At 41.4% G+C, this 24,426-nt stretch overlaps 2 protein-coding genes across 11 annotated transcripts in view; one reads left to right on the top strand and one right to left on the bottom strand.

The window, feature by feature from the left end:
- Positions 1 to 24,426, bottom strand: part of LOC135092904 (mitotic spindle assembly checkpoint protein MAD2B-like) — a 134,276-nt gene that overhangs the window by 26,512 nt on the left and 83,338 nt on the right. For 3 of the 7 annotated variants that reach the window (XM_063991680.1, XM_063991684.1, XM_063991681.1), the window contains 3 exons: positions 13,808 to 13,848; positions 1,609 to 1,850; positions 466 to 584 (listed from right to left, as the gene is read on the bottom strand). In XM_063991680.1, coding sequence (XP_063847750.1) covers positions 466 to 584; positions 1,609 to 1,663 — 174 coding nt within the window. In that variant the 5' untranslated portion in view covers positions 1,664 to 1,850; positions 13,808 to 13,848. Of the gene's footprint in view, positions 1 to 465; positions 585 to 1,608; positions 1,851 to 3,071; positions 3,231 to 13,807; positions 13,849 to 24,426 lie in introns of those variants that run through there. The other 4 variants (XR_010263113.1, XM_063991679.1, XM_063991685.1 and 1 more) reach the window with 4 other exon arrangements.
- Positions 4,761 to 24,426, top strand: part of LOC135092903 (cell adhesion molecule 1-like) — a 24,865-nt gene continuing 5,199 nt past the window's right edge. The window contains exons 1-7 of one of the 4 annotated variants that reach the window (XM_063991675.1): positions 4,761 to 4,917; positions 5,046 to 6,295; positions 10,546 to 10,823; positions 12,312 to 12,413; positions 15,343 to 15,451; positions 17,585 to 17,745; positions 19,410 to 19,533. In XM_063991675.1, the coding sequence (XP_063847745.1) occupies positions 6,265 to 6,295; positions 10,546 to 10,823; positions 12,312 to 12,413; positions 15,343 to 15,451; positions 17,585 to 17,745; positions 19,410 to 19,533 (805 nt within the window). In that variant the 5' untranslated portion in view covers positions 4,761 to 4,917; positions 5,046 to 6,264. Of the gene's footprint in view, positions 6,296 to 10,545; positions 10,824 to 12,311; positions 12,414 to 15,342; positions 15,452 to 17,584; positions 17,746 to 19,409; positions 19,534 to 24,426 lie in introns of all 4 variants that reach the window. The other 3 variants (XM_063991677.1, XM_063991678.1, XM_063991676.1) reach the window with 3 other exon arrangements.

Below are 24,426 nucleotides of genomic sequence, written 5' to 3'. Positions count from 1 at the left end.
TGTTTTCAAGGTTCCAGTGATAGTTTAAAGGGTTTTGGTGGAGATAGTGGGGTTTTCAGGGGGTGTTTTCATGGTAGTTTAATGGGTTTTAGAGAAGCTACTGGGATTTTCAAGGTTCTAGTGGGGGGTTTAAAGGGTTCTAGTGGAGTTATTGGGGTTTTCAAGGGTGTTTTCAAGATTACAGTGATAGTTTAAGAGGCTTTGGTGAAGTTATTATAGTTTTCAAGGGTGTTTTCAAGGTTTTGGTAACAGTTTAGCAGGTTTTTAAGAGCTCTCAAGAGTGTTTTTTCATGGTTTCTGTGATAGCTTAACATGTTCAAGTGGAGTAACTAAAGTTTTCAAAGACGTTTCCAAAGTTTAAAAAGGATTTGATGGAGATACTGGCATTTTTCAAAGGTGCAGTGGCCATGTGTAGACCAGATGGCTTGCTGCACCAACCCTTGTGTTCTTGCTTCCCTCACTCACCTGGACTGGGATGTTGTACTTCTTTCTCCTCTGAAAGACAGCCTGTGGATAGATCTCCCGAGTGTACAGGATCAGATTAATGGCCACCTCTAGCAGCTCCAGCACGATATCTGATGACACTGAGAGAAAGTCTGGTCAGGCGGAGGGAGGGGTGGAGATAATAGGTTTGAGGGATAGAGGGAGGGGTAAGAGAGACAGTAGGAGTGAGGGATAGAGGGAAGCTGTAAAGGAGAAAGTAGAAAGGTTTGATGAGAAGAGGGATGTGTAAGAGAAGATTGGTTGGTTAAGGAGTAAAGAGAAGTATAAGAGGATTAAGGAGTAAAGAGAAGTATAAAAGAAAATGGAAGGACTGGGGAGTAGAGAAGAAGTATAAGAGAAAATGGAAGGATTGAGGAGTAAAGAGAAGTAAGAGAGAAAATTATGGTTGAAGGCTTGAGGGGATGTGCAGAGAAAATAGAATGACTGAGAAATAGAGGGAAGATGAAAAGACTGGAAAGAAAGCTGCAAAAAAGAGAGAAGATACAGAAAAGAAAATTTAAATAAAGGTAAAGGGATGCAGGGAAGATGTAGAGAAAATAGGTGAGCTGAGTAGTATGGAGATGTAGAAGGGGAAACAGAAGGGTTGAAGGATAAAGGGATGTAGAGAAAATTTGAGGGTTGAGGAATAGAAAGATGTAGTTAGAAGAGAAAATAAGAGAGTTCAGAAGTAGAGGGAAGAATGACATTTTCATATTCTGTTTTTAAGCATGGAAGATTTGTGAAGAAGAGGAGAAAGTTATATGAAGTTGCAAAAAGTTCTCTTAACCAGCATGGAAGTGTATAATATAAATAAGAGAAAGATACACATAAGTATGCATAAAACCCTTCAAATTGTAAAGTAATATACACATCAACATATTCCTCCTTCCCTTGATGAACTAAGCAATAATGGGATTAATACACACTCATATATCATCAGTTTAATCCCACTTCTCTTGATAAACTAGAAAATGGTGAAGAAAATTAATATATGTACACTCATCAATTTATTCCTCTTTCCCTTGATAAACTAAGAAAAATAAAGAAAACTGATATACACTTTAAATACTAATATCATCACTTTAATTTCAACCCTCTTTGTCAAATGTTAAACAGATTACTTACTAGAGAAGTCCATTGCTGGTGAAGGAGAGCAGGCCACAGCACTGTACACTGTCATGGGCGGTGTGTGTTGCTGTGGTCTGCTTCCTGTAGACTCAGTGATGATGGTAATTGTGTGTGCTGTGTTCTGCTGTCACCTGCTCCTGCTTCCTGCTTCTGTAGACTGAACGGTAATAAAGGTGTGTCTTCATGTGTTCTACTTCCTGCTTCTTCCTGCTCTTCTGCTTGGCTTAACACTCCAGATTCTATGAGCAGAGAGAAAAGCAGTGGTTAATCTGGATATCATGTCTGTGTTACACACAAGCACAAAACTCACAAGTCACGTAGAAGGGTTGGTGACCTTGCCGTAAATGTAAATAACTGTGGGGCATGCGTCTGGCGTGGCTGTAACAGCACAGGAGAGTGTGGAGAAATTCAACATTTTGTAAGTCCAGCGAGCCGTGCACCAGTCAAAAGGAAACAATGAAATGATTTTCTTTTGTTTATAACTGAGATTTGTGGGTAGTGACATATTAGCATTTGATGGCATCTGTACTGCTGGTTCATCCAATCACGTGCTGCCACTCCTGAAGCCGCTGGTGAGGACACTCCTGAGGCTGCCAATTACAACTTTCCACAGTGGGTTCAGTTACACTGTTCATTTGTTTTAGAGACATGTCAGGCATTCTGACAGAGGCTGTGGCACTTGTTAACATGGCTGCCCAGTGAAGGGAGATGAAGCAAACAGTGGCAGTATTTTGGCAGGAAAAAAAGTCACTGTGGGATAATTATCAACAGCAACGGTTAAGATGTGACACACAGATGTAAGGAAGACGTTCTGTGCGTTTATCAAGGAAGCTGCCAAGCTGTATGTAGCCAACTCCATCACCCTCAGCATCACACCACACTGCTGAGGCATAACACTTGTCATTTCTGAGGTCCCTTGTTAGGTTAAGTTATGCTCGATCACATTAACCTAGCTACCGGATAGGTTAGGTTAACGTCCTAGGGGGAGATCTAGGGGATCTAGGATTGTAGGGGAAATCTAGGGGCAGCAACTGGTTTGGGAAATTCGAAATATTAAGGTAAATTTCCTTAGATTTTTTAATGCCTTTATTTCACTTCATTTTTCACCCCCTCAAAAAAAAAAAAAAAAAAAAAAACGATTCCCCACAGGCCCCCAAGCTTGTTTGAGGAGTTAGAGGAGACGGGGTGTTGGGAGGGGAATATTGGGGACGGACTTCTTATCAAGGAATACCAAAACAGCAATTCTTTTTTTCATAGATATAACCTCAGCCTACTTACTTCCAGTGACTATTTATTTCTGGGCAAAACTATAATGCTTTTTTTTTCAATCACAGTCAATGCAATGAAGGGAACAGCTGTGAAATTAATGAAACGATACCATACGTGAAAACACTAATGCTATTTCAGTATTATCCTTTCTTTGTAATTTTCTGGTTTAGATCTCTCTCTCTCTCTCACACCTGCTACACACCTACTCCACCCCTGCAGTCACCACCAACCGTGAGGGGCAACGGAGGGATAGGGTACGAACACACCGTAAGGTAACGCCGCCGCCCTTCCCTGTCACATTGTTTACATTGATGATGACGATGATGGCTGGCGGTCATTGGCCTCTGGAACATGCGTCTTTTATACGGGGCAGGTAAACAGTGTCAGCTGATCAGTGTCAAAAATTGAAGTACAGATATTATTACTACTACTACTACTACTACTACTGCTACTACTACTACTACTACTACTACTACTACTACTACTACTATCATCAGTTTGCTTAAGTATTTTCTCCAGTTTATTTCGTTCCCAATCTACTTTTTTTCCTTATATTATCTCAATGTCTCCCCTTTTATTGTCATTTCTTTCCTCTCCATTAATCTTTCTCCCTTATTCTTTAAAATGTTTGTCTGCAATGGATTACTCTCTCTCTCTCTCTCTCTCTCTCTCTCTCTCTCTCTCTCTCTCTCTCTCTCTCTCTGTTGAATTTACATTCTTTAGAGAGACGTAGGTTAAGAGGGGACCTGATAGAAGTCTTTAAGTGGTATAAGGGTTATAACAAGGGAGATGTAAGCAAAATTCTTAGGATCAGCAACCAGGGTAGAACAAGAAATAATGGGTTCAAGCTTGAAAAATTTAGGTTTAGAAAGGAGATAGGGAAAAATTGGTTCTCAAATAGAGTGGTAGACGAGTGGAACGGACTCAGTAATCATGTAGTTAGTGCTAGGACACTAGAGAGCTTTAAGAGAAGATTAGACAAGTTTATGGATGGGGATAACAGATGGAAATAGGTAGGTGTGTTTCATACAGGGACTGCCACGTGTAAGCCTGGTCGCTTCTTGCAGCTTCCCTTATTTCTTATGTTCTTATGTTCTTATGTTCTCTCTCTGGTACATTGTCTAATTCCTTAAAAAATACATTGATATTTTGTCATAACAAAGCAGAGAGAGAGAGAGAGAGAGAGAGAGAGAGAGAGAGAGAGAGAGCACCACCGCCTTTATAAGCAGCTGAAGTCCGCTGTCTTACGTAGTACGCCACGCTCCCTTGGTCGTCCTGGGGCCTTCATAGTTGTGCCTTCTTGACAAGGTGCAGCACAGAGCCAACGCTTGATACGTCTGAAGGCCCCGCCAGACGAGCAGCCTCCCATGCAACCCCTACACCAGCGCCGTGATGTTGCAGGACTGTGCGTCGTGTACAAGGTCCAAAAGCAGTCCCCCCCATATCTACGCCAGCCGTGGGCACAACCTCACGGCCACACCACCCGTGCTGCCAACATGAGGAATTTTCAACCCATCATCCCTTTCGCCAGGACAGAAGCGTTCCTCCACTCCTTCCTTCCACGCTGTACAACGAATGTAGAACCAACCCGTGCAGCAGACACAGCTCCACTGCACCGACTCCTTAAATATTTTCACGTCTGCTGCAAATGCATGTACTAAACAACCCTAATGATGTAATAAAATACTGTGTTTAAGTATCTATGTTACTCTGTTTATTCATATCAATTTTTCATACGTCAAAGATAGGTCCCAGCAACCGTAGAGAGAGAGAGAGAGAGAGAGAGAGAGAGAGAGAGAGAGAGAGAGAGAGAGAGAGAGAGAGAGAGAGAGAGAGAGAGAGAGAGAGAGAGAGAATCTATGAACACAGCTGCAAAGAATGAAGGCAGATCAGTGTCTCGCCAGCAGCAGAAAGGAGAGGGTGTGCCGCCGCTCGCTCCGGCCACACCTTGCCCTTAACTTTCCACGCCTCGACAAGAATGGCTATAATAATTCCCTAACCAATCCACCATGACAGAACCGTGAGGATTAGACATGCGTGAGTGTGGATTATCCTGTGCCTGTGAATTAGTTGTACACAGTGTGGGAAAAGTTATATTACCGTGAGAAAAGTTGAGAAAAGTGAAAAGATTGATCTATTTACAAGTTTTTCTTTTTCTTCACCAGATTTTTTAAGTCAAGTGGAAAAAAAAATGAATGACTTTTGTTTATTTTGGGTTTAGTTAAGTCAGTGTTGAGTTGATGGATACTAAATGTGGAATAATAGAGAAAATATATGAAATTGATGGAAAAATGAAGAGAAAAGACTGATTTTGTTTATTTTGGGTTTAGTTAAGTTAGTGACAAATTGATGTACACTAAAATAAATGTGGAATAATAGAGAATATATATAATAAACAGGAAAAAACATAAATTTAGATTTTTTTTTAAAGTTTAATGATGTAAATATAAAGACAATGGAAAGAAACACTGAAAGATTAAATGCAAAACGATTAAAATTGATAGAAAAAAAGAAAAGAAAAGTCATATTTTGGTTTTAGTTTACGAGAGTGAAACGAGAAAATAAAAAAAATAATAGAATAAAAAAAAGAAGTAAAAAAGACAAAATAAAACAGAAAAAAAGTAAAAGGGGGAAAACAAAAAAAAAACAGGAAAAGTAAAAAAAGAAAAACAGAAAGATAGAAAAATAGAAAGAAAAAGCAAAACAAAGAGAAAAAGTGAAAGCAAAACAGAAAAAATATCATAAAATTAACTGAAAAACAAAAATATATACAAAGTTTTTATTTTCTCTCCCCTTCGTGATATAAAACAGAGTGATTGGAATAGAAACAAGAAAGAACAGAAAAGGGTAAACAAATAGAAGAAGAAGAAGAAGAAGAAGAATTAGTGTTATTATTGTTACCGTTTTTGAAAATATTTTGTAATTAAGAAAACAAACGATGATGTCCTGAGAGAGAGAGAGAGAGAGAGAGAGAGAGAGAGAGAGAGAGAGAGAGAGAGAGAGAGAGAGAGAGAGAGAGAGAGAGAGAGAGAGAGAGAGAGAGAGAGAGAGAGAGAATTTCTTGAATACACTGAAATGAACTGTAAATAAAATGAAGAATGAATAAAAATAAAGAAAAAAAAAGATAATTATGAAAACGAAATAATTTTACCTGGACAATGAGAAGAACAAGAGAAGAGATTAAAAAGACCATTTTCGTAAACTTTTCTGATTTTGCAAAGTGAAAAAAAAAGAAAAACGAAAAGTACTCAGAGAAATAAAAAAAAGAAGAAATAGAAGAAAATTAAACTAAAAGAAGGAAAAGGAGGAAAACTTAAGATTCACTACTACTACTACTACTACTACTACTACTACTACTACTGCAAGAGGTCGTGATAGGATACAATGTGGCCCCTCTCAGCTCTGTTTTTGGCAGGTGTGTGTGTGTGTGTGTGTGTGTGTGTGTGTGTGTGTGTGTGTGTGTGTGTGTGTGTGTGTGTGTATCTGTCATTCAATCAGTCAATCAATCTTTCTATCTGTTCATTTATATTTCCAATTGACTTTCTATCTATGAATATTATCTGTCTATCAGTTTGTCTATCTGTTGATCCGTTTATCTATCTTTTTATTTATCTATGTGTTTGTGTACATGTGTATCTATCTATCTATCTATCTATCTATCTATCTGTCTATCTATTTATCTATATATCTAGAGAGAGAGAGAGAGAGAGAGAGAGAGAGAGAGAGAGAGAGAGAGAGAGAGAGAGAGAGAGAGAGAGAGAGAGAAATTGTGTTTATTTCCCTATATTAAAGATACAAAAAAACAAAAAAAAAATAATCCACATCAATTATTTATTTCAACAGGTGAGAAAAACGCACAGGTGAAGGAAATATTTGAAATGTGTTAGATTTATGTGCTCTCTCTCTCTCTCTCTCTCTCTCTCTCTCCTCTCTCTCTCTCTCTCTCTCTCTCTCTCTCTCACATTTCGTTTTCTTGTTCATCCTTCTTGTCTTTCCTTCCTCTGAGTGGATAAGTGGATGAAAGACAGATGTGGAAGCAGGTGGGTGTATGGAAGGTGGATGGGGGGGAGGGGGTAGGTAGATGGGTGGTCGGATTTGTGAATGGGCCAGTGAAGGGGTAGGTGGAAGGATGAATGGATGGTTAGGTGGATGGGTGGATATTTTGCAAGGTGGATGGATGGAGTGAGTAAATGGATAGGTAAGTTAATGGGTATGTGGATGAATAGATGCATTAATGTGTGGACAAATGGATGGGTGGATGGATTGATAAGTGGATGGAAGGCTGAGTGGACTGAATAGGTGGAAGGATGGATGAATGGGTTGTAAATAGGTGTGTGGGTAGATGTGTGGATAAGCGTGTCAGTGAGTAGGCAGGTGGATAAGACGGAGTGTTATGTGGATAGGTGGATGAGTGGACGTGTTGGGTGGTGTGTGAGTGGATGGGTGGGTGAGTGGATGGATCAATGAGTCAGTGGTTGGATGGGTGGGTGGATGAGTGGATGAGTGGATGAGTGGATGTGGTTAAAATAGTTCTCGTTCTCTTTCTCTCTTTATCACTGTTCTCTTGCATATCATCACACTTAAGGTGGTCACACTTAAGGACACGTGAAACTTGGGATGCGTACACTGTTGCCAGAGCTTCCTGTGCGGCAGTCTACAGGACTGCTGAGAGCGAATATCTTACCTCTGCTAAAGAAAAAACTATCCACTGCATCTGACCCGCACAAGTGGTGGTCCACGCTGAAGTCAGTTGTCTTTGGTTTGCGACCATCTCTCCCTGCTCTGCTTTCTGATACTGGACAGCTGATCACAAGTCCAAAAGGCAAAGCTGATCTGCTGATGAAACACTTTGACTCCAAGCTCTGTCGAGCTCTAGCCCCCACCAGCGAGTTGCCTCCCGCCATGCCAGTCTTGACAAAACTGGCTTTTAGGTCTAAGGAAGTCATGAGACTACTTTTAGCACTCGACTCCCATGGCGGCACGGATCCGCTTGGGATGTTTCCTATGTTTCTGAAGGAAACAGCTGCAGTTCTTGCTCCCAAACTGAGTGCAGTCTTCAGACGCCTAATCCTGACCGGTAGTTTCCCCATGTGCTGGAGAAATGCGAACATCACAGCGATCCCTAAAGGCTCTCCATCATCTGATGCCAGCAACTATAGACCAATCTCTATCACGCCGTTACTTTCTAAGATCTTTGAACATGTTATTTCTGGTCGTCTCTCTCGTTACCTTGAACACTCTCATTTGATACCAGCTAATCAGTTTGCTTATCGGAAGAACCTAGGGACTACGGATGCGCTACTCACTATCTCTCATAAGATTCTGCAATCTTTTGGTGTCGGTGGCCCGGTACTGTCCATCTTGACTCAATTTTTGACCCACCGCACTGCACCGTGTGTGCGTTGATAGTTGCTACAGTGACTGGTACAGCGTCCACTCAGGTGTTCCCCAGGGTAGCGTACTGGGACCTCTGCTGTTCAATGTCTACACTTCCGATCTACTACAAATCACTAGCAATCCTATTTACGGATATGCAGATGATGTGACACTTGTTGCTACTGTTGAGTCACCGAATTCACGTCTTGATGTTAGTACATCCCTGAATGAGGATCTCAGACGTATATCTGACTGGTGTCGCACCTGGAACATGAAACTGAATGCATCAAAATCAAAATGCTTGTGTATTTCACGCTCTCGCACGCTAAATCCCCTTCACGGCCCTCTGCTTGTTGATGGCGCGCCTCTGACAGTATGTGATGAGCTTGATATTTTGGGTGTCAGATTCGACTCAAAACTGTCTTTTGAACGGCACATCAGGCGTCTTGTCAGTTCTGCCTCGCAAAAGCTTGGCGTTGTGAGGAAGGCTTACCGGATTTTTGGTGACCAGTCTATCTCTGCCAGCTGCTTCCGGTGTTTTATTCTTCCACTGCTGGAGTATTGTGCTCCTGTGTGGTCTTCCGCAGCTGTGTCCCACCTCCGTCTCATTGACAGAGTTGTCTCCTCCGCTAGGTTCCTCTGTGGTGGCGAAGCAGCTTGGGATCTTGGTCACCGACGCAATGTCAGCAGTGTCTGCATGCTATATAAGATCCATGCCAACCAGCTTCACCCGCTGAATGCCTCCATCCCAAATGCATTTGTGCCCACCAGAAACACTCGACTTGCGTCAAATTCACATGCGCGCTGCTTACAGCAGGTTAGGTGTCACACCAGTCAGTTTCAGCGAAGCTTTGTTCCTTGTGCTGTAAGACTTTGGAACATGCTTGACGAGGGCACATGCACTGCGAGTGATGTGCAAAAATTCAAGTCTGCTTCGAACAAAATCTTGAAGAGTCTAGTCAATTAAACTCTGGTTGCTTTTGCAGCTATACCGGTGATAAATTATGTAACTATACCTGTGATTTTATACCATCAAGTTTTAAGTAGTTATACTACATTTACTCGTGTTGTCTGACATATATTAAATAAGTCAGAATTGTTGATTTTTTTTGTTGAATTTTTTTGTGAGTTTTAATAATTCTCAGTTCGTTGAGGCGTTCTTTATAATTGTTTAACCTATTTTTCTCCTCCTGCTCTGATTTCATCCTACTATTGTGCTAATTGCTTTTCCTTTCTTCTTTCTACGGTCAAGGTGGGTGGGGGTTGTCATCTGGCAACTTATAGCGCTTGCGCTCGTCCCACTCTGCCTTCTCCGTTATGTTTAATAATAATAATAATAATAATAATCATCCTCTTCCTCTTCCTCCTCCTCCTCCTCCTCCTCCTCCTTCCTCTCATCATCATAACCTTCCTTCCTCTCTCGTCATTATCGTCTCCCTCTTCCTCTTCTCCTACATCTCATTTCCTTGCTTCCTTGTTGTTATTATTGTTTTTTGTTTTCCTGTTTGTTTTTCTTTTTTTGGATTGAAATGAGAAAAAAATGTTGAAAAAAATGTCTGCTGTTGATTTTTTTCAAAAGGGATTTTCTACGCGTTTTTTCTTTATTGTTTTGTGCATTTTATCTCTCTCTCTCTCTCTCTCTCTCTCTCTCTCTCTCTCTCTCTCTCTCTCTCTCTCTCTCTCTCTCTCTCTCTCTCTCTCTCTCTCTCTCTGGTATCCATTTAGTTCCAGTCCTTCACAATCTTGCATCGAATATGGCAGGAAAAATTAATCATAAACACCCCAATTGCTACAGGTGGTGGTGGTGGTGGTGGTGGTGGTGGTGGTGGTGGTGGCGCATTAGATCTCTCTAAGGGGACCCCAATAGCAACAACCAAACCAGTGTTGAGAGGACTCAAGGTCAAGGGAAACAAGGCGCCTCTTGTGGAAATTAATGGGAGAGGGTATTCGTCTGTTCGTCTTTATTACTGAGAGAGAGAGAGAGAGAGAGAGAGAGAGAGAGAGAGAGAGAGAGAGAGAGAGAGAGAGAGAGAGAGAGAGAGAGAGAGAGAGAGAGAGAGAGAGAGATACCCCACACCCACACACACCCAAACAGCACCTCACACAGCCACACACACACACACACACACACACACACACACACACCAAAACACACCCAAAAAACACACACCTCTACAACCAAAACCCCCGTAACACACACCAGAACCCACCAGCACACTAACACAGCACCCACACACCCAAACAGCACCAAACACACCTTGTAACATTCCCCAAACCTTTGCATCTTAGTTACAGCAATGAGCGTGACTGGGGATGAAGGGGCGCTACCAACAACACTTCAAGCCTTTCCCTCTCTTCCCTCGCCTCTCCTCGCCTTCCATAAGCCCTCCCAGACACCCCCAGGCCGCCACGAGCTGTATGAGGCTGCGGAGGCGATGTGGGCAAAGGCGCTGGCTCTTAACACCCTGGCGCCGGAGTACCAGGGGCAGAACAACACTGAGGTCGCGGCGCAGGTCGGGGGAGAGGCGACGCTTAGTTGCTACACGTATCATTTGTCTGATGAAAGGGTAGGTGTGCTTGGGGCTTGGGGTGTTGTTCGAGGGTGTTGCAGGTGTTGTGGGGTGTTGTGTAGGGTTTTGGGGGGTGTTGCTGTTTTGTTTTGTTTGTTTATTTTGTTGTTGCTTGTTTTTTTTTGTTCTTGTGTGATTGTTTTTTTTTATTTGCTATTTTCTGACTATTGCTCTCTCTCTCTCTCTCTCTCTCTCTCTCTCTCTCTCTCTCTCTCTCTCTCTCTCTCTCTCTCTCTCTCTCTCTCTCTTTCTCCCTCTCCTCCCCCTACCTTATTCCTCTCTGCCCCTTCTCCCTCTCCTCCCCCTAACTCCCTCCCTCATTCACCCCCTCCCTCACTCCCTCACTCCCTCTTCCCTTTCTCTCTCTCTCTCTCTCCCTCCCCTTCACTTTCTTTCTTTATACTCTCTACCCATCATTCCCTTACATGTCTCAACACACACACACACACACACACACACACACACACACACACACACACACACACACACACACACACACACACACACACACATTCAACAGAAACACTTAGCCAAACAAACACTATTCACCATTGGTTCTCTCTCTCTCTCTCTCTCTCTCTCTCTCTCTCTCTCTCTCTCTCTCTCTCTCTCTCTCTCTCTCTCTTTACCAACGCGTTTTCATTCTTCTATCTTTCGTCTTGCCGTTATTTCAACTACGGTGAGAGAGAGAGAGAGAGAGAGAGAGAGAGAGAGAGAGAGAGAGAGAGAGAGAGAGAGAGAGAGAGAGAGAGAGACGTTTAAATATTCATAATAGTTGTGATGAGTCAAGTTTCGCTTTTCTTAAAGAGAATATTAAATGAAAATGTCAGAGAGAGAGAGAGAGAGAGAGAGAGAGAGAGAGAGAGAGAGAGAGAGAGAGAGAGAGAGAGAGAGAGAGATGCGCTTGGAATGTCTGAATATCTATCGCCACTTACTTTCTCTCTCTCTCTCTCTCTCTCTCTCTCTCTCTCTCTCTCTCTCTCTCTCTCTCTCTCTCTCTCTCTCTCTCTCTCTCTCTCTCTCTCTCTCTCTCTCTCTCTCTGTGTGTGTGTGTGTGTGTGTGTGTGTGTGTGTTTGCTCCTCTTTCTCCAAACGCATTATTCATCAAACTTATCGCTATTCCTGTTTGCTCTCTCCTCTCATTTATCATCACTATCTATTACGTCATCTTTTGTCCAGCGTATCGTCTCCTTTTTTCCTTCCTTCCTGTGTATATCATTCTTTGCGTGATTAACTAAAGAAAAAAATAAGGAATAAAAAGAAAAATATATATGTCCATTTTCTTATTTATTCATCAGTCTAATTATCTATTCATACTTAACTGTCTATCTATCTGTCTATCGATCTGTCTACCATTAAGTGCATGCAATTAAAGAAAAGCAAGAAGAGAAAATATATACCTCCATTTTCCTATTCATTTATCTATTTATCTATCTATGTTTACTTGTGTATGTGTGTGCGTGTGTTCACCTGGCGTCCCTGCAGGTGGCGTGGCTGAAGAGGGATGATGACCAGCTGCTGACGGTGGGCCAGGAGGTGTATGCAGCGGAAAGGAGGTTCTCAGTGGTGCACGCCGACCATGCTGAGGTGACACGCTCTCTCTCTCTCTCTCTCTCTCTCTCTCTCTCTCTCTCTCTCTCTCTCTCTCTCTCTCTCTCTCTCTCTCTTTGTTTTTTTCATGTTAGTGGTGATGAAACAGAATTAAAAACACGATGTGAGAAGTGAAAAAAAGTGCAATTCAGGTGTCTGGAGGAGGAGGAGGAGGAGGAGGAGGAAAAGAGGAAAACAAGAACAACAACAAAAGCATCAAGCAACAACGGACAAAACAAAACAATAATAACAACAAAAACAAGAAAAAAAGAAAGAAGGAAGGAAGGAAGGAAGGAAGGAAGGAAGGAAGGAAGGAAGAAAATGACAAAAAACAGGCAAGAAGGAGAATGGGAATGAGAAGGAGTAGGAGTAGGAGGAGGAGGAGAAAGAGGAGGAGGAGGAGGAGGAGGAGGAGGAGGAGGAGAGGTAAGATATCCGTGGAATGCGAGAGACAGGCAGATAGACAGACAGACAGACAGACATTCAGGGAGGGGGGCAAGGGGGAACAGGTGTTGGCGGCAGGTGCGGAGGGCAGGTGTGAAGGATTGAGGTGGAAGTCACGAGGAACGAAGGAAATTAAGTTTGGACTCTCTCTCTCACTCTCTCTCTCTCTCTCTCTCTCTCTCTCTCTCTCTCTCTCTCTCTCTCTCTCTCTCTCTCTCTCTCTCTCTGAAGTGCTGAGCTCATGAAAGACGATACAAATTTCTCTCCTCCCTCAGAGTATTGACGTGAAAGTGAAGTGAAGGAGGAAAAAACTTAAAGAAACAGGGAAAAATTCAAAGAAGTCCACAAAAAACTCAAATAAATGGAGGGAAAACTCAAATAAATGCAGAGAAAACTCAAATAAATGCAGGGAAAACTCAAATAAATGCAGGAAAACTCAAATAAATGCAGGAAAACTCAAATAAATGCAGAGAAAACTCAAATAAATGCAGGAAAACTCAAATAAATGCAGGAAAACTCAAATAAATGCAGGAAAACTCAAATAAATGCAGGGAAAACTCAAATAAATGCAGGAAAAAACTCAAATAAATGCAGGGAAAACTCAAATAAATGCAGAGAAAACTCAAATAAATGCAGGAAAAACTCAAATAAATGCAAGAAAACTCAAATAAATGCAGGGAAAACTCAAATAAATGCAGGGAAAACTCAAATAAATGCAGGGAAAACTCAAATAAATGCAGGAAAACTCAAATAAATGCAGGAAAACTTAAAAGAAATTACCTCCAAAAAATCAAATTCACAAAAAAACAAAAAAACAAAACAAACGTAGGAAAAAAATACATGTGGAGAAAAAATAAATATAGGAAGAAAGAAAAAAGTAAGATTAATGACTGACTGAAATAAATGCAAAGTTAAATGTAGGAATATTGACTGAGATGTGACCTTACCTGAGTGGAGCGAGGCAGGTGAGAGAAGCGCCGCTGGGACTCTGGAATAGCAGGAGAACTTATTTATTTATTTATTTTTTCATGTAGGGGGGACACTGGCCAAGGGCAACAAAAATCCAATTAAAAAAATGCCCACTGAGATGCTAGTCCCATAAAAGGGTCAAAGCAGTGGTCAAAAATTGATGAATAAGTGTCTTGAAACCTCCCTCTTGAAGGAATTCAAGTCATAGGAAGGTGGAAATACAGAAGCAGGCAGGGAGTTCCAGAGTTTACCAGAGAAAGGAATGTATGATTGAGAATACTGGTTAACTCTTGCGTTAGAGAGGTGGACAGAATAGGGGTGAGAGAAAGAAGAAAGTCTTGTGCAGCGAGGCCGCGGGAGGAGGGGAGACATGCAGGATAGTAATAGTAAGAGTGACAACAACAACAACAACAACAACAACAACAACAACAACAACAACAACAACAACAACAACAACAACAACAACAACAACAACAACAACAACAACAACAACAACAACAACAACAACAACAACAACAACAACAACAACAACAACAACAACAACAACAACAACAACAACAACAACAACAACAACAACAACAACAACAACAACAACAACAACAACAACAACAACAACAACAACAACAACAACAACAACAACAACAACAACAACAACAACAACAACAACAACAACAACAACAACAACAACAACAACAACAACAACAACAACAACAACAACAACAACAACAACAACAACAACAACAACAACAACAACAACAACAACAACAACAACAACAACAACAACAACAACAACAACAACAACAACAACAACAACAACAACAACAACAACAACAACAACAACAACAACAACAACAACAACAACAACAACAACAACAACAACAACAACAACAACAACAACAACAACAACAACAACAACAACAACAACAACAACAACAACAACAACAACAACAACAACAACAACAACAACAACAACAACAACAACAACAACAACAACAACAACAACAACAACAACAACAACAACAACAACAACAACAACAACAACAACAACAACAACAACAACAACAACAACAACAACAACAACAACAACAACAACAACAACAACAACAACAACAACAACAACAACAACAACAACAACAACAACAACAACAACAACAACAACAACAACAACAACAACAACAACAACAACAACAACAACAACAACAACAACAACAACAACAACAACAACAACAACAACAACAACAACAACAACAACAACAACAACAACAACAACAACAACAACAACAACAACAACAACAACAACAACAACAACAACAACAACAACAACAACAACAACAACTATTATACTAAAAAAAAAACACATCCTCTTTTATTCCCTTCTTCCACCACCACCACCACAACAACAACAGCAAATATTACACACACAAAAAAAAAAAAAAATAACACTTCCTCTCACTTTTCCTACCAGCACCAGCACCAGCACCACCACCTCACCACTCCCTCTCTCTCCCTGCAGGCGTGGGAACTCTGGGTAAAGGACGTGAAATTGACGGACGCAGGTCAGTATGAGTGTCAGCTGACCACCAGCCCTCCTGTGTCCTTCTTCTTCACCCTGACCGTCACTCGTAAGTACTGCGCGCGTGTGTGCAGGCGCTGAATAGGTGACGGGGGGCGAGGGAGGGTGGGACAGAGTAGGTGATGGAAGAAGAGAGTATTAGTGAGTGGTGGTGGAAGTAGATGGAGTATGGGAGTGAGTACTTGGTGAAGTGAGTGGGTAATGAGTGGGTGGGAGTGGGGGGAGAGTAGGTGATGGTGTAGGTGATAGAGGGAAGGGGTATTAGTTAATGGGAGAGGGTAGGTGGAGGTGACGGAGGGAAGTGGTGATGGGAGAATACGGAATTAGTTGGAAATGGGGGAGAGAGAGAGAGAGAGAGAGAGAGAGAGAGAGAGAGAGAGAGAGAGAGAGAGAGAGAGAGAGAGAGAGAGAGAGAGAGAGAGAGAGAGAGAGAGAGAGAATATGTAGTAGATACGAGGGATGCGTGGCTGTGTTATTGTTCTATTTATTGTTCTATCTGTTCTTCATTCCTTTTAATTAACGATACTTTCATTAACTTGCTTCCTTAATGTTCTAGATAACACACACATACACACACACACACACACACACATAAACACTTAGATTCAAAATAACACTTAAAATCTAAATAACATCCACTTGAGAATCAGAATAACACACACACACACACACACACACACACACACACACACACACACACACATAATCTAATCTAACGTAACCTAACACCACTTAACCTAACGAAATGTAACCTAATCTAATCATGACCCAAATAACAGCCACTCAATCACCACCATCATTTCACTCGCCTCTTTTTCATAATGCATCGCTCACCTTTTCTCTCAGCGTGATGCCCCGCGTCCTGTACTCTACTAGTGGTGCAGGGAGCTTTTTTTCTTCACTCTTTTTTTCTTCCTTCATATCTCGCAACGATTCACAGCAAGAAGCAACTCTCGTATTTATGAAGCATTTTGTGTGACCTTAGCAGAAGAATTGGGTTTTGATTTACGTGCAAAAAACTGAAAGGCTTTTACACACACACAGACAGACAGACAGACAGACAGACAGACAGACGTACATGTTTTTACTGTTTTTTCATTCAGTATTTTGTAATTTGGCCGTCTGTTACGTTATTAACATTGGCTCTTCATACTGTATTACCTTTTTTTATATAAGAGAAATTAATTTGCACTTTGCTACTCTGCCTGAAGATTTTACTGCACACACAAAGACTGACATTAATCCCACACCTGCCACCATTGCAACACGCTGTCTGGCCTGCAATAAATGTTTCAAATGTTCATTATACCAACATTAAATTTCCTCTCTCGATTTTTCCTTCGTTCTTGTGATAAATTTTCATCTCACCCTTTATCTCACCTTAACCCTTTCGTTAATATTGTCCTGGCCAGTAATCTAGTGCCTCTGTCCTTTTGTTATTGTATTGACATTGTAGTGATAAATCTTCACATCTTTATTTAACAATATCTTTATCTCTGTACTATTGTTATATCAGTATGGTGTAAGTCTTTCAAATCTCGTTTCCTTTTCTTATAGTGAAAACATCGCGTATTGGTATAATTTCCTTGTTGTCCTGCTAAATATTTATTCTCTTGATGTCTCCATTCTCTCGTTATTTTAGTGATGTGTCAGTTCAAATACTCGTTTCCTTTTCTTCATCATAGTAAAAATCCTTCACATTGTTTCCATTCCCTTATTGCAGTAGATGAAAAGTCCCAGTAACTTACATGAACTCCAACTGTAACAGAAATAAACAAGAATATTTAACATCGAGTCTTTCTGTTTGCTTAGTTGCAAAATCTCATATACTCACTATTGTTCCCCCTCCTCTTGACACCGCGCCTTATGTTTACCTGGCTCAACAGTCGTAATAACTTCAACTCCACAGATAAACAAGAGATAAAACAAGAACATTTAGCACCGCACTTTATGTTTGCCTGGCTGGAAAATCTTACACACCCATTATTGCTCCCCTCCTTTTAACACCTCGACTTATGCTTCCCTAGTTGAAAAAAAAAAAACTTCCACTACTGTTTGTCTGTTTGGAAAATCTCACAAATCCATTAATATCTATCCTTTCTTAATACCACAGCTCATGTTTCCCTTGTTGGAGAACCTTATACATTTACTACTGCCTCCCTTTCCCCCCTCCCCCCAACAGAGGCCCAGGCGATGGTGGCGGGGCCCTCAGAGGTGCACATAGAGGAGGGTTCCCTGCTTGTCCTAGAGTGTTACGTCAAGCAGGCGCCCGTGCCCCCTGTCTACATCTTCTGGTACCACAACAACACCATGGTGAACTACGCCAGGCAGCACCACATCCAGGTAAGGTGTTGTTGTTGTTGTTGTTGTTGTTGTTGTTAGTGGTGGTGGTGGTGGTGATGGTGTGTGTGTGTGTGTGTGTGTGTGTGTGTGTGTGTGTGTGTGTGTGAGAGAGAGAGAGAGAGAGAGAGAGAGAGAGAGAGAGAGAGAGAGAGAGAGAGAGAGAGAGAGAGAGAGAGAGAGAGAGAGAGAGAGAGAGAGAGAGAGAGAGAGAGAGAGAGAGAGCAGACATATATAATGCAGTAATAGTGACATTAATATATAAAGAAAGACAAAAGCGAGAGAGAGAGAGAGAGAGAGAGAGAGAGAGAGAGAGAGAGAGAGAGAGAGAGAGAGAGAGAGAGAGAGAGAGAGAGAGAGAGAGAGAGAGAACGTTGTTGTTACCTTTACTGTTGTTGTTGTTATTGCTGTGTGTGTGTGTGTGTGTGTGTGTGTGTGTGTGGATAAGATCTGTCAGTGAGGGTCTCTGGGCTGGGGAACGAAACGGCACCAGGAAAACTGCGCAGTGTTGTGTGGAGCAAAAGGGGGAAGTTGTGGGGTGGATGGGTGGAAGGGTGGATGTAAACCGGGATATTGTGGTGGAACTGAATGGTGGAAGTGTGTAAAGGCTCAAAAGTTGTCCTGTGCAGTGGTGTGGAAGAGAGAGAGAGAGAGAGAGAGAGAGAGAGAGAGAGAGAGAGAGAGAGAGAGAGAGAGAGAGAGAGAGAGAGAGAGAGAGAGAGAGAGAGAGAGAGAGAGAGAGAGAGAGAGAGAAAGATACAGACAAACAGACGGACGAAAGAAAAAAAAAACCTAACATTGCGCAACCTATTAACTAAATGTCGCCAGAGATGATTGAAAAAAAAAAAAAAAGAAAGAAACACATTTTTCTTCCCACAAAGGTAAGCCAAGTAATTAGACTAATGGCGTCCCCAGGTGTTGGCACGGGTGAGAATGAAGGTGGTGACGATAATGGTGGTGGTGAGTGTGGTGACTGTTGTGGTGATATTAATGGTGAAAGTTTTGTATGAGTCTTGCCATTAAAAAACTACTACTACTACTACCACTACTACTACTACTACTGATGGTGTTGATAGTGATGATATTGGTGATGATGATAGTGATTTGATTGGGTATTGTGGTGGTATTGATAATGATGGGTGGATGGGTGGAAGGAAGGAAGGAAGGTGTAGATTGAAAGGGTGTAGTTTGTGGGTTTAAGAAATAATTAAAAGGACGTGGAGAATGAAGAAAGATGGAGAAAAAGAAAGAAACAGAGAAACAAGGAAAGAAACAGAAAAGCGAGGGAAGGAAGAAAGGAAAGAGAGGAAGAAGATTAGGTAAGGAAAGAATCAAGGAAAGAAAAAAAAAAGAAAAAGAAGAACGAAACAAAGATGGACAAATAATAAAAAAAACGACAACTATTATAAAAAAATAATTATTATAATAAACAAAATAACAAAAACAAGAACAACAAGAGAAGGAACAACAACAAAAATAATAATAATAATAATAATAATAATAATAATAATAATAATAATAATAATAATAATAAGAAGAAGAAGAAGAAGAAGAATACCACCACCACCACCACCACCACCACCACAGCTAACCTAACCTTCCACACCCACTAACAACATCACCAGTACGTCACCAGTACATCACCAAGTAACCACCTCTCTCCCCAGGTAGACCATCAGAACTACACCAGCACTCTAATGGTGGCCAGAGTGAGGAGAACAGACGCCGGAAACTACACGTGCCAGCCCTACTTAGCTAACCCTGCAAACGTGGCGGTACATGTTGTGACAGGTAAGGTCGTGGTGGTGGTGGTGGTGGTGGTGTTGGTGGTGGTGGTGTTGGTGGTGGTGGTGGTGGTGGGAGTATGATAGAAATTGTAATAGGAATAGTAACGAAGGCTCCTGTAGTTTCGTGGTGGTGGTAGTAGTAGTAGTAGTAGTAGTAGTAGTAGTAGTAGTAGTAGTAGTAGTAGTAGTAGTAGTAGTAGTGGTAATGGTTGAAAGTGCATGATACAAATTGAAACTATAATAATATGGAAGGTTGGACTAATTTCGTATTATAAGCAATATTAAGGTGAACAACAACAACAACAACAACAACAACAGCAACAGCAACAGCAAACACAGAAATAATTCTTATAACACACACACACACACACACACACACACACACACACACTTTCTTTATTGAGGTCAGGTATGTTTCCTCCTCCTCCTCCTCCTCCTCCTCATCCTCCTCTTCCTCTTCCTCCTCCATCCATCCATAAAGACCAGCATTAAGAAGTCCCTGCTACAGTGAAACACGAAAAGACTCAACCGTAGAATTATTTTCCCAACACGTTTAACAAAATAAGAAAATATTGTTGGTGCAGGAAGCCATCATGCCTACACGTGGCAGTCCCTGTATGAACTACGCCTGCCTGTCTCCACCTATCATCCTCAACAATTTTTCTACCTCCTTACTTATGTCTCTATCAGCTTCTCATCCTCCTCTGCTTTGAAAATCTATCCACTGTCTGGCATTTCCCGCATGTTTTCCAGTGTGAACTCTTAAAAATACTCATTCAGAATTTTACTCATCTCTATCTCACAACTAGCTAATTCTCCATCAGCTGACTATAATAGACTTACTAATTCACTATTTTTGGTGCTATATACCTGATAGAATCCCTTGATATTTGTCTGCCTCGCTAGCTACCCTAATTGGTGATCGTTTTTAGCCTTCTTCCTTCACTTCCAAATGTTCGTCATAAAGAGATGGTTAGCAAAGGAGAGAAGTCCCTTTGGCTCTGTCTTCTGGCTAGCAACCTTCAATTGACACTTGTTTTTTGGTTTCTTCGTTGATTTTCTACCTGTTCGAACTAATTCATTATAGAGACGATTAGTAAAGGAAAGCTGTTTGTCTTCCTCCCTCCCTCCCTCCATCTCCTCATTTATCTATCCCAACTATTCTAACTAATTCATTTTTCTTTTTTATGTAGGAGGGACACTGGCCAAGGGCAACAAAAACCCAATAAAAAAAAAAGCCCACTGAGATGCCAGTCCCATAAAAGGGTCCAAAGCGGTAGTCAAAAAATGAAGGATAAGTGTCTTGAAACCTCCCTCTTGAAGGAATTCAAGTCATAGGAAGGTGGAAATACAGAAGGAGGCAGGGAGTTCCAGAGTTTACCAGAGAAAGCGATGAATGATTGAGAATACTGGTTAACTCTTGCATTAGAGAGGTGGACAGAATAGGGGTGAGAGAATATGGGTCAATTAGAGGAAAGGAGTTGATGAGACGAAAAGCTTTTGATTCCACCCTGTCTAGAAGAGCAGTATGAGTGGAACCCCCTCCAGACATGTGAAGCAGAGAGGACCAGCTGTTTGTCTTCCTCCCTCCCTCCCTCCATCTCCTCATTTATTTTTCCCAACTGTTCTAGCTAATTCATGTACCGAGACCTTAGGTAAATCAGAGAGGACCAGCTGTTTGTCTCCCTCCTTCTCTCCCTCCACCTCATTTATTATTAGTCACACTCCACCCGCCAAGCTTCTTTACTGCCTGGTGTGATTAGTGGCTCATAATGATTAGTTGATGGATGGGGCATGATTGGTGGGTGGTGGGGCAACAAGGCTAATCTATCACGGGTAAGTGAATGGGGTGATTAGCGAGAGCAAAGCCGCAGGGAGTGAACAGACCAGATCGAGGGATTGTGGCGGCTAAGGGGAGGGAAGCAGCCTAGCGGACGTGAGGTGTGCTTATATAATGGAGACACACAGGGACTTACACAGATACATACTCGTATATACATTCACATGCGCGGGGGCAGACACACACACACACACACACACACACACACACACACACACACACACACACACACACACACACACACACACACACACACACACACACACACAGGTGCACGTCCTCTAGACACAAAATGACGTACGTACATAATATATCTTGACCACAAACCAGTCACCTAACACACACACACACACACACACACACACACACACACACACACACACACACACACACACTCCTCCTCCTCTCCCCAGCACTGCATTCCCAACAACTGAGGTGCGTATCCTGCCAGCCTCCTTTTAACCCCAAATTCAAAGCTGTCCCACGCAAGAATACGAGCCTCACATCCTGGATCAATGTTGTTCTTTGGAAATGATGGAGATTTAAAGTTTTCAAATATATTACTGGCTGGAAAAGGTTTAGAGTGACTCAAATCGTTTTCTTTCTGTCCCATTTTTTTTTTTTTTTCAGTGTTTTTAAATGTGAAGGACTGGATTAACGTTGCTCTTAAAATGTGAAGGAGTATCTGAAGGGTTTCCAAGTATTAATGGTGATTCCAAGACATTTTTCAGGCATTACTTTTTTAACTTTTTATTTTCCCAATTTGAAAGTGTGGACTAACGTTGTTCTCAAAATGTGGTGGAGGTTTACAGTTTTCAGATGCACCACAGGCAGTATATGTAAAGAAATGATGGAAATCTCAGAAAAAAAAAAAGTGTTGGGGTCAAGGAGCATTTTTAGGCATGGAGGTCCCGGTAGCCTGAATTATAAAGTGAGGGGAGAAGGTCACCAAGCTGCCGTTTATAAAAGAACACCTTGTCTCTTTAATCCCACTCAGAAAAGAAAAAGGAAAAAAACAAAAAAACAAAGAAATTCCTATTTTTCTGAGGACGACTGAAAGAGAAAAACCGAAACTTTTTGAAGAGCATTTTTTTTTTGGCAGAACTGAAAAATTACGAAACAAGCAGCACCGGAAACAACATTAAAAAAATAAATAAAAGATCAGATGTTAAAAAATACAAATTGAAAATATGCAAACTACACAAGCATGTTTTGTGCCTCGCTTCCGTAACACAGCGTGACCCGGTGTGGAGGAGGAGGAGGAAAGAGGGAGGGAGGGAGGGAGGGAGGGAGGCAGGGAGGGAGGAGAAGTAAGAAGAGAGCGAGGAGAGGAAGAGATGGAGGGATGGAAAGGAAATGGGAGAGGGAGAGAGGTAGAAAAGGGAGGGAGGGAGGAAGAAGAGGGAGAGAGGTAGAGGAAAAAGGGAGGGGACGTGGGAATCAATGCAGAGCGATATTAAAAAAAAAAAACAAACGAAAATGGAAATCCGAACAAAATTAAACGCGATTAATGAAACAGAACACAAGATGGAAAGGATACGCTGGTGGTGGTCAGTCAGTGTGGTGGTGGTGGTGGTGGTGATAGAAATGGTGTTGATGTAATTATACAAAGGAATACAAAGGAAAGCCAAACAGCAACAGACCTTTTGGTCCTTGCAAGGCTGTTTGGTAACTACTTCTAACTAGCTACAGTGAAGAGAGACAGGACAGCATAGCAGAAGGCTCCTCCCCACCCACCACTCCCTCCAGCTTGCGCTGGCATGGAAATAGTTGGGAAAAGTACCATGCAGTATGGAAAAACTGACATGGAAATTTTCATAGGAAAGGATGAAAGGAAGTTCTACTATTCACCCTACGGTGAATTCTATACGCCTATCTCAAAGTTAATACAAGTTATACTAAAAATGGTGTCTGTAAAATAAGAGTTTAATAGTGAATTTAGTAATTATTCGGACAAGAAGAGAGCTTGTTGGGGATTTGCTTTTAAATATTTGTCTATCTTATTTTTGAATGATTCAATAGTATTGCTGTTTACAATTTCGGCAGGAAGTTTATTCCATATATTTACTATACGATTAAAGAAGAAATGTTTGGCCTCGTGGGATTTAAAACGTTTGGGTATAATCTTGAATCCATTATTTCTTGTTAGGTTAGAATGATCAATGGTAAAATATTTATGTACATCAATGTTACTATATCCTTTGAAAATTTTGAACACTTCAATTAGGTCTCCTCTTATCCTGCGCTTTGTTAAACTAAATAGGTTTAGTTCTTCCAGTCGTTCCTCATACGGCTTATTGCGCAATCTTGGAATCATCTTTGTGACTCTGCGCTGTATCTTTTCTAGTTTTTCAATGTCTTTTTTGTAGTATGGTGACCAGAACTGTACACAGTATTCTAGATGAGGGCGCACCAGTGAGTTATATAAGGCAAGTATAACCTTTTCTGATTTAAATTCAAAGGTTCTTCCAATGAACCCTACTAATTTATTTGCCGTCTTTACTGTTTCTGTGCAGTGTTGACTCGGCTTTAGGTCGTTTGACACAACGACACCAAGATACTTATGTGGGAAGCGTGGGTGTGGTGTTGCTATATTTATGCAGTGGTGGTGGTGGTGGTGGTGGTGGCAGCAGTTTAAACATTTTCGTGATGACTTCTCGACCTTTCATCTCTTCCTTCTCCTCCTCCTCCTCCTCCTCCTCCTCCCCCTCCTCCTCTCACGTCCCAAGCCTCCATATCCTCTCATCTACCTCTTTACCTTTTCTACCCTCCTCCTCCTCCTCCTCCTCCTCCTCGTCCTCCTCCTCCTCCTCCTCCTCCTCCTCCTCCTCCTCCTCCTCCTCACCTTTCCATTCTTCTCTTCTCTTATCTATTTTGTTCCCTCTTGTCTTCCAGTCCCTCCTTTCCTGATTTTTCTTTCAATTTCTCTATATCTTCCTTTTTTTCAGTCTCTTATTTATTTATATTTTCCTATCTCTTTATTTATATTTTCTCGTATTTCTTTTCATTCCTTGATTCTCTTTTTCTTGGTTGTTTTCCTTAATTTTCTGAGACTTC

The sequence above is a fragment of the Scylla paramamosain genome, chromosome 41 (genome assembly GCF_035594125.1).
Source record: "Scylla paramamosain isolate STU-SP2022 chromosome 41, ASM3559412v1, whole genome shotgun sequence".
NCBI classification, from domain to species: domain Eukaryota; kingdom Metazoa; phylum Arthropoda; class Malacostraca; order Decapoda; family Portunidae; genus Scylla; species Scylla paramamosain.
The sequence above is the reverse complement of the archived record's forward strand: the minus strand, read 5'-3'. Positions and strand labels throughout refer to the sequence as shown.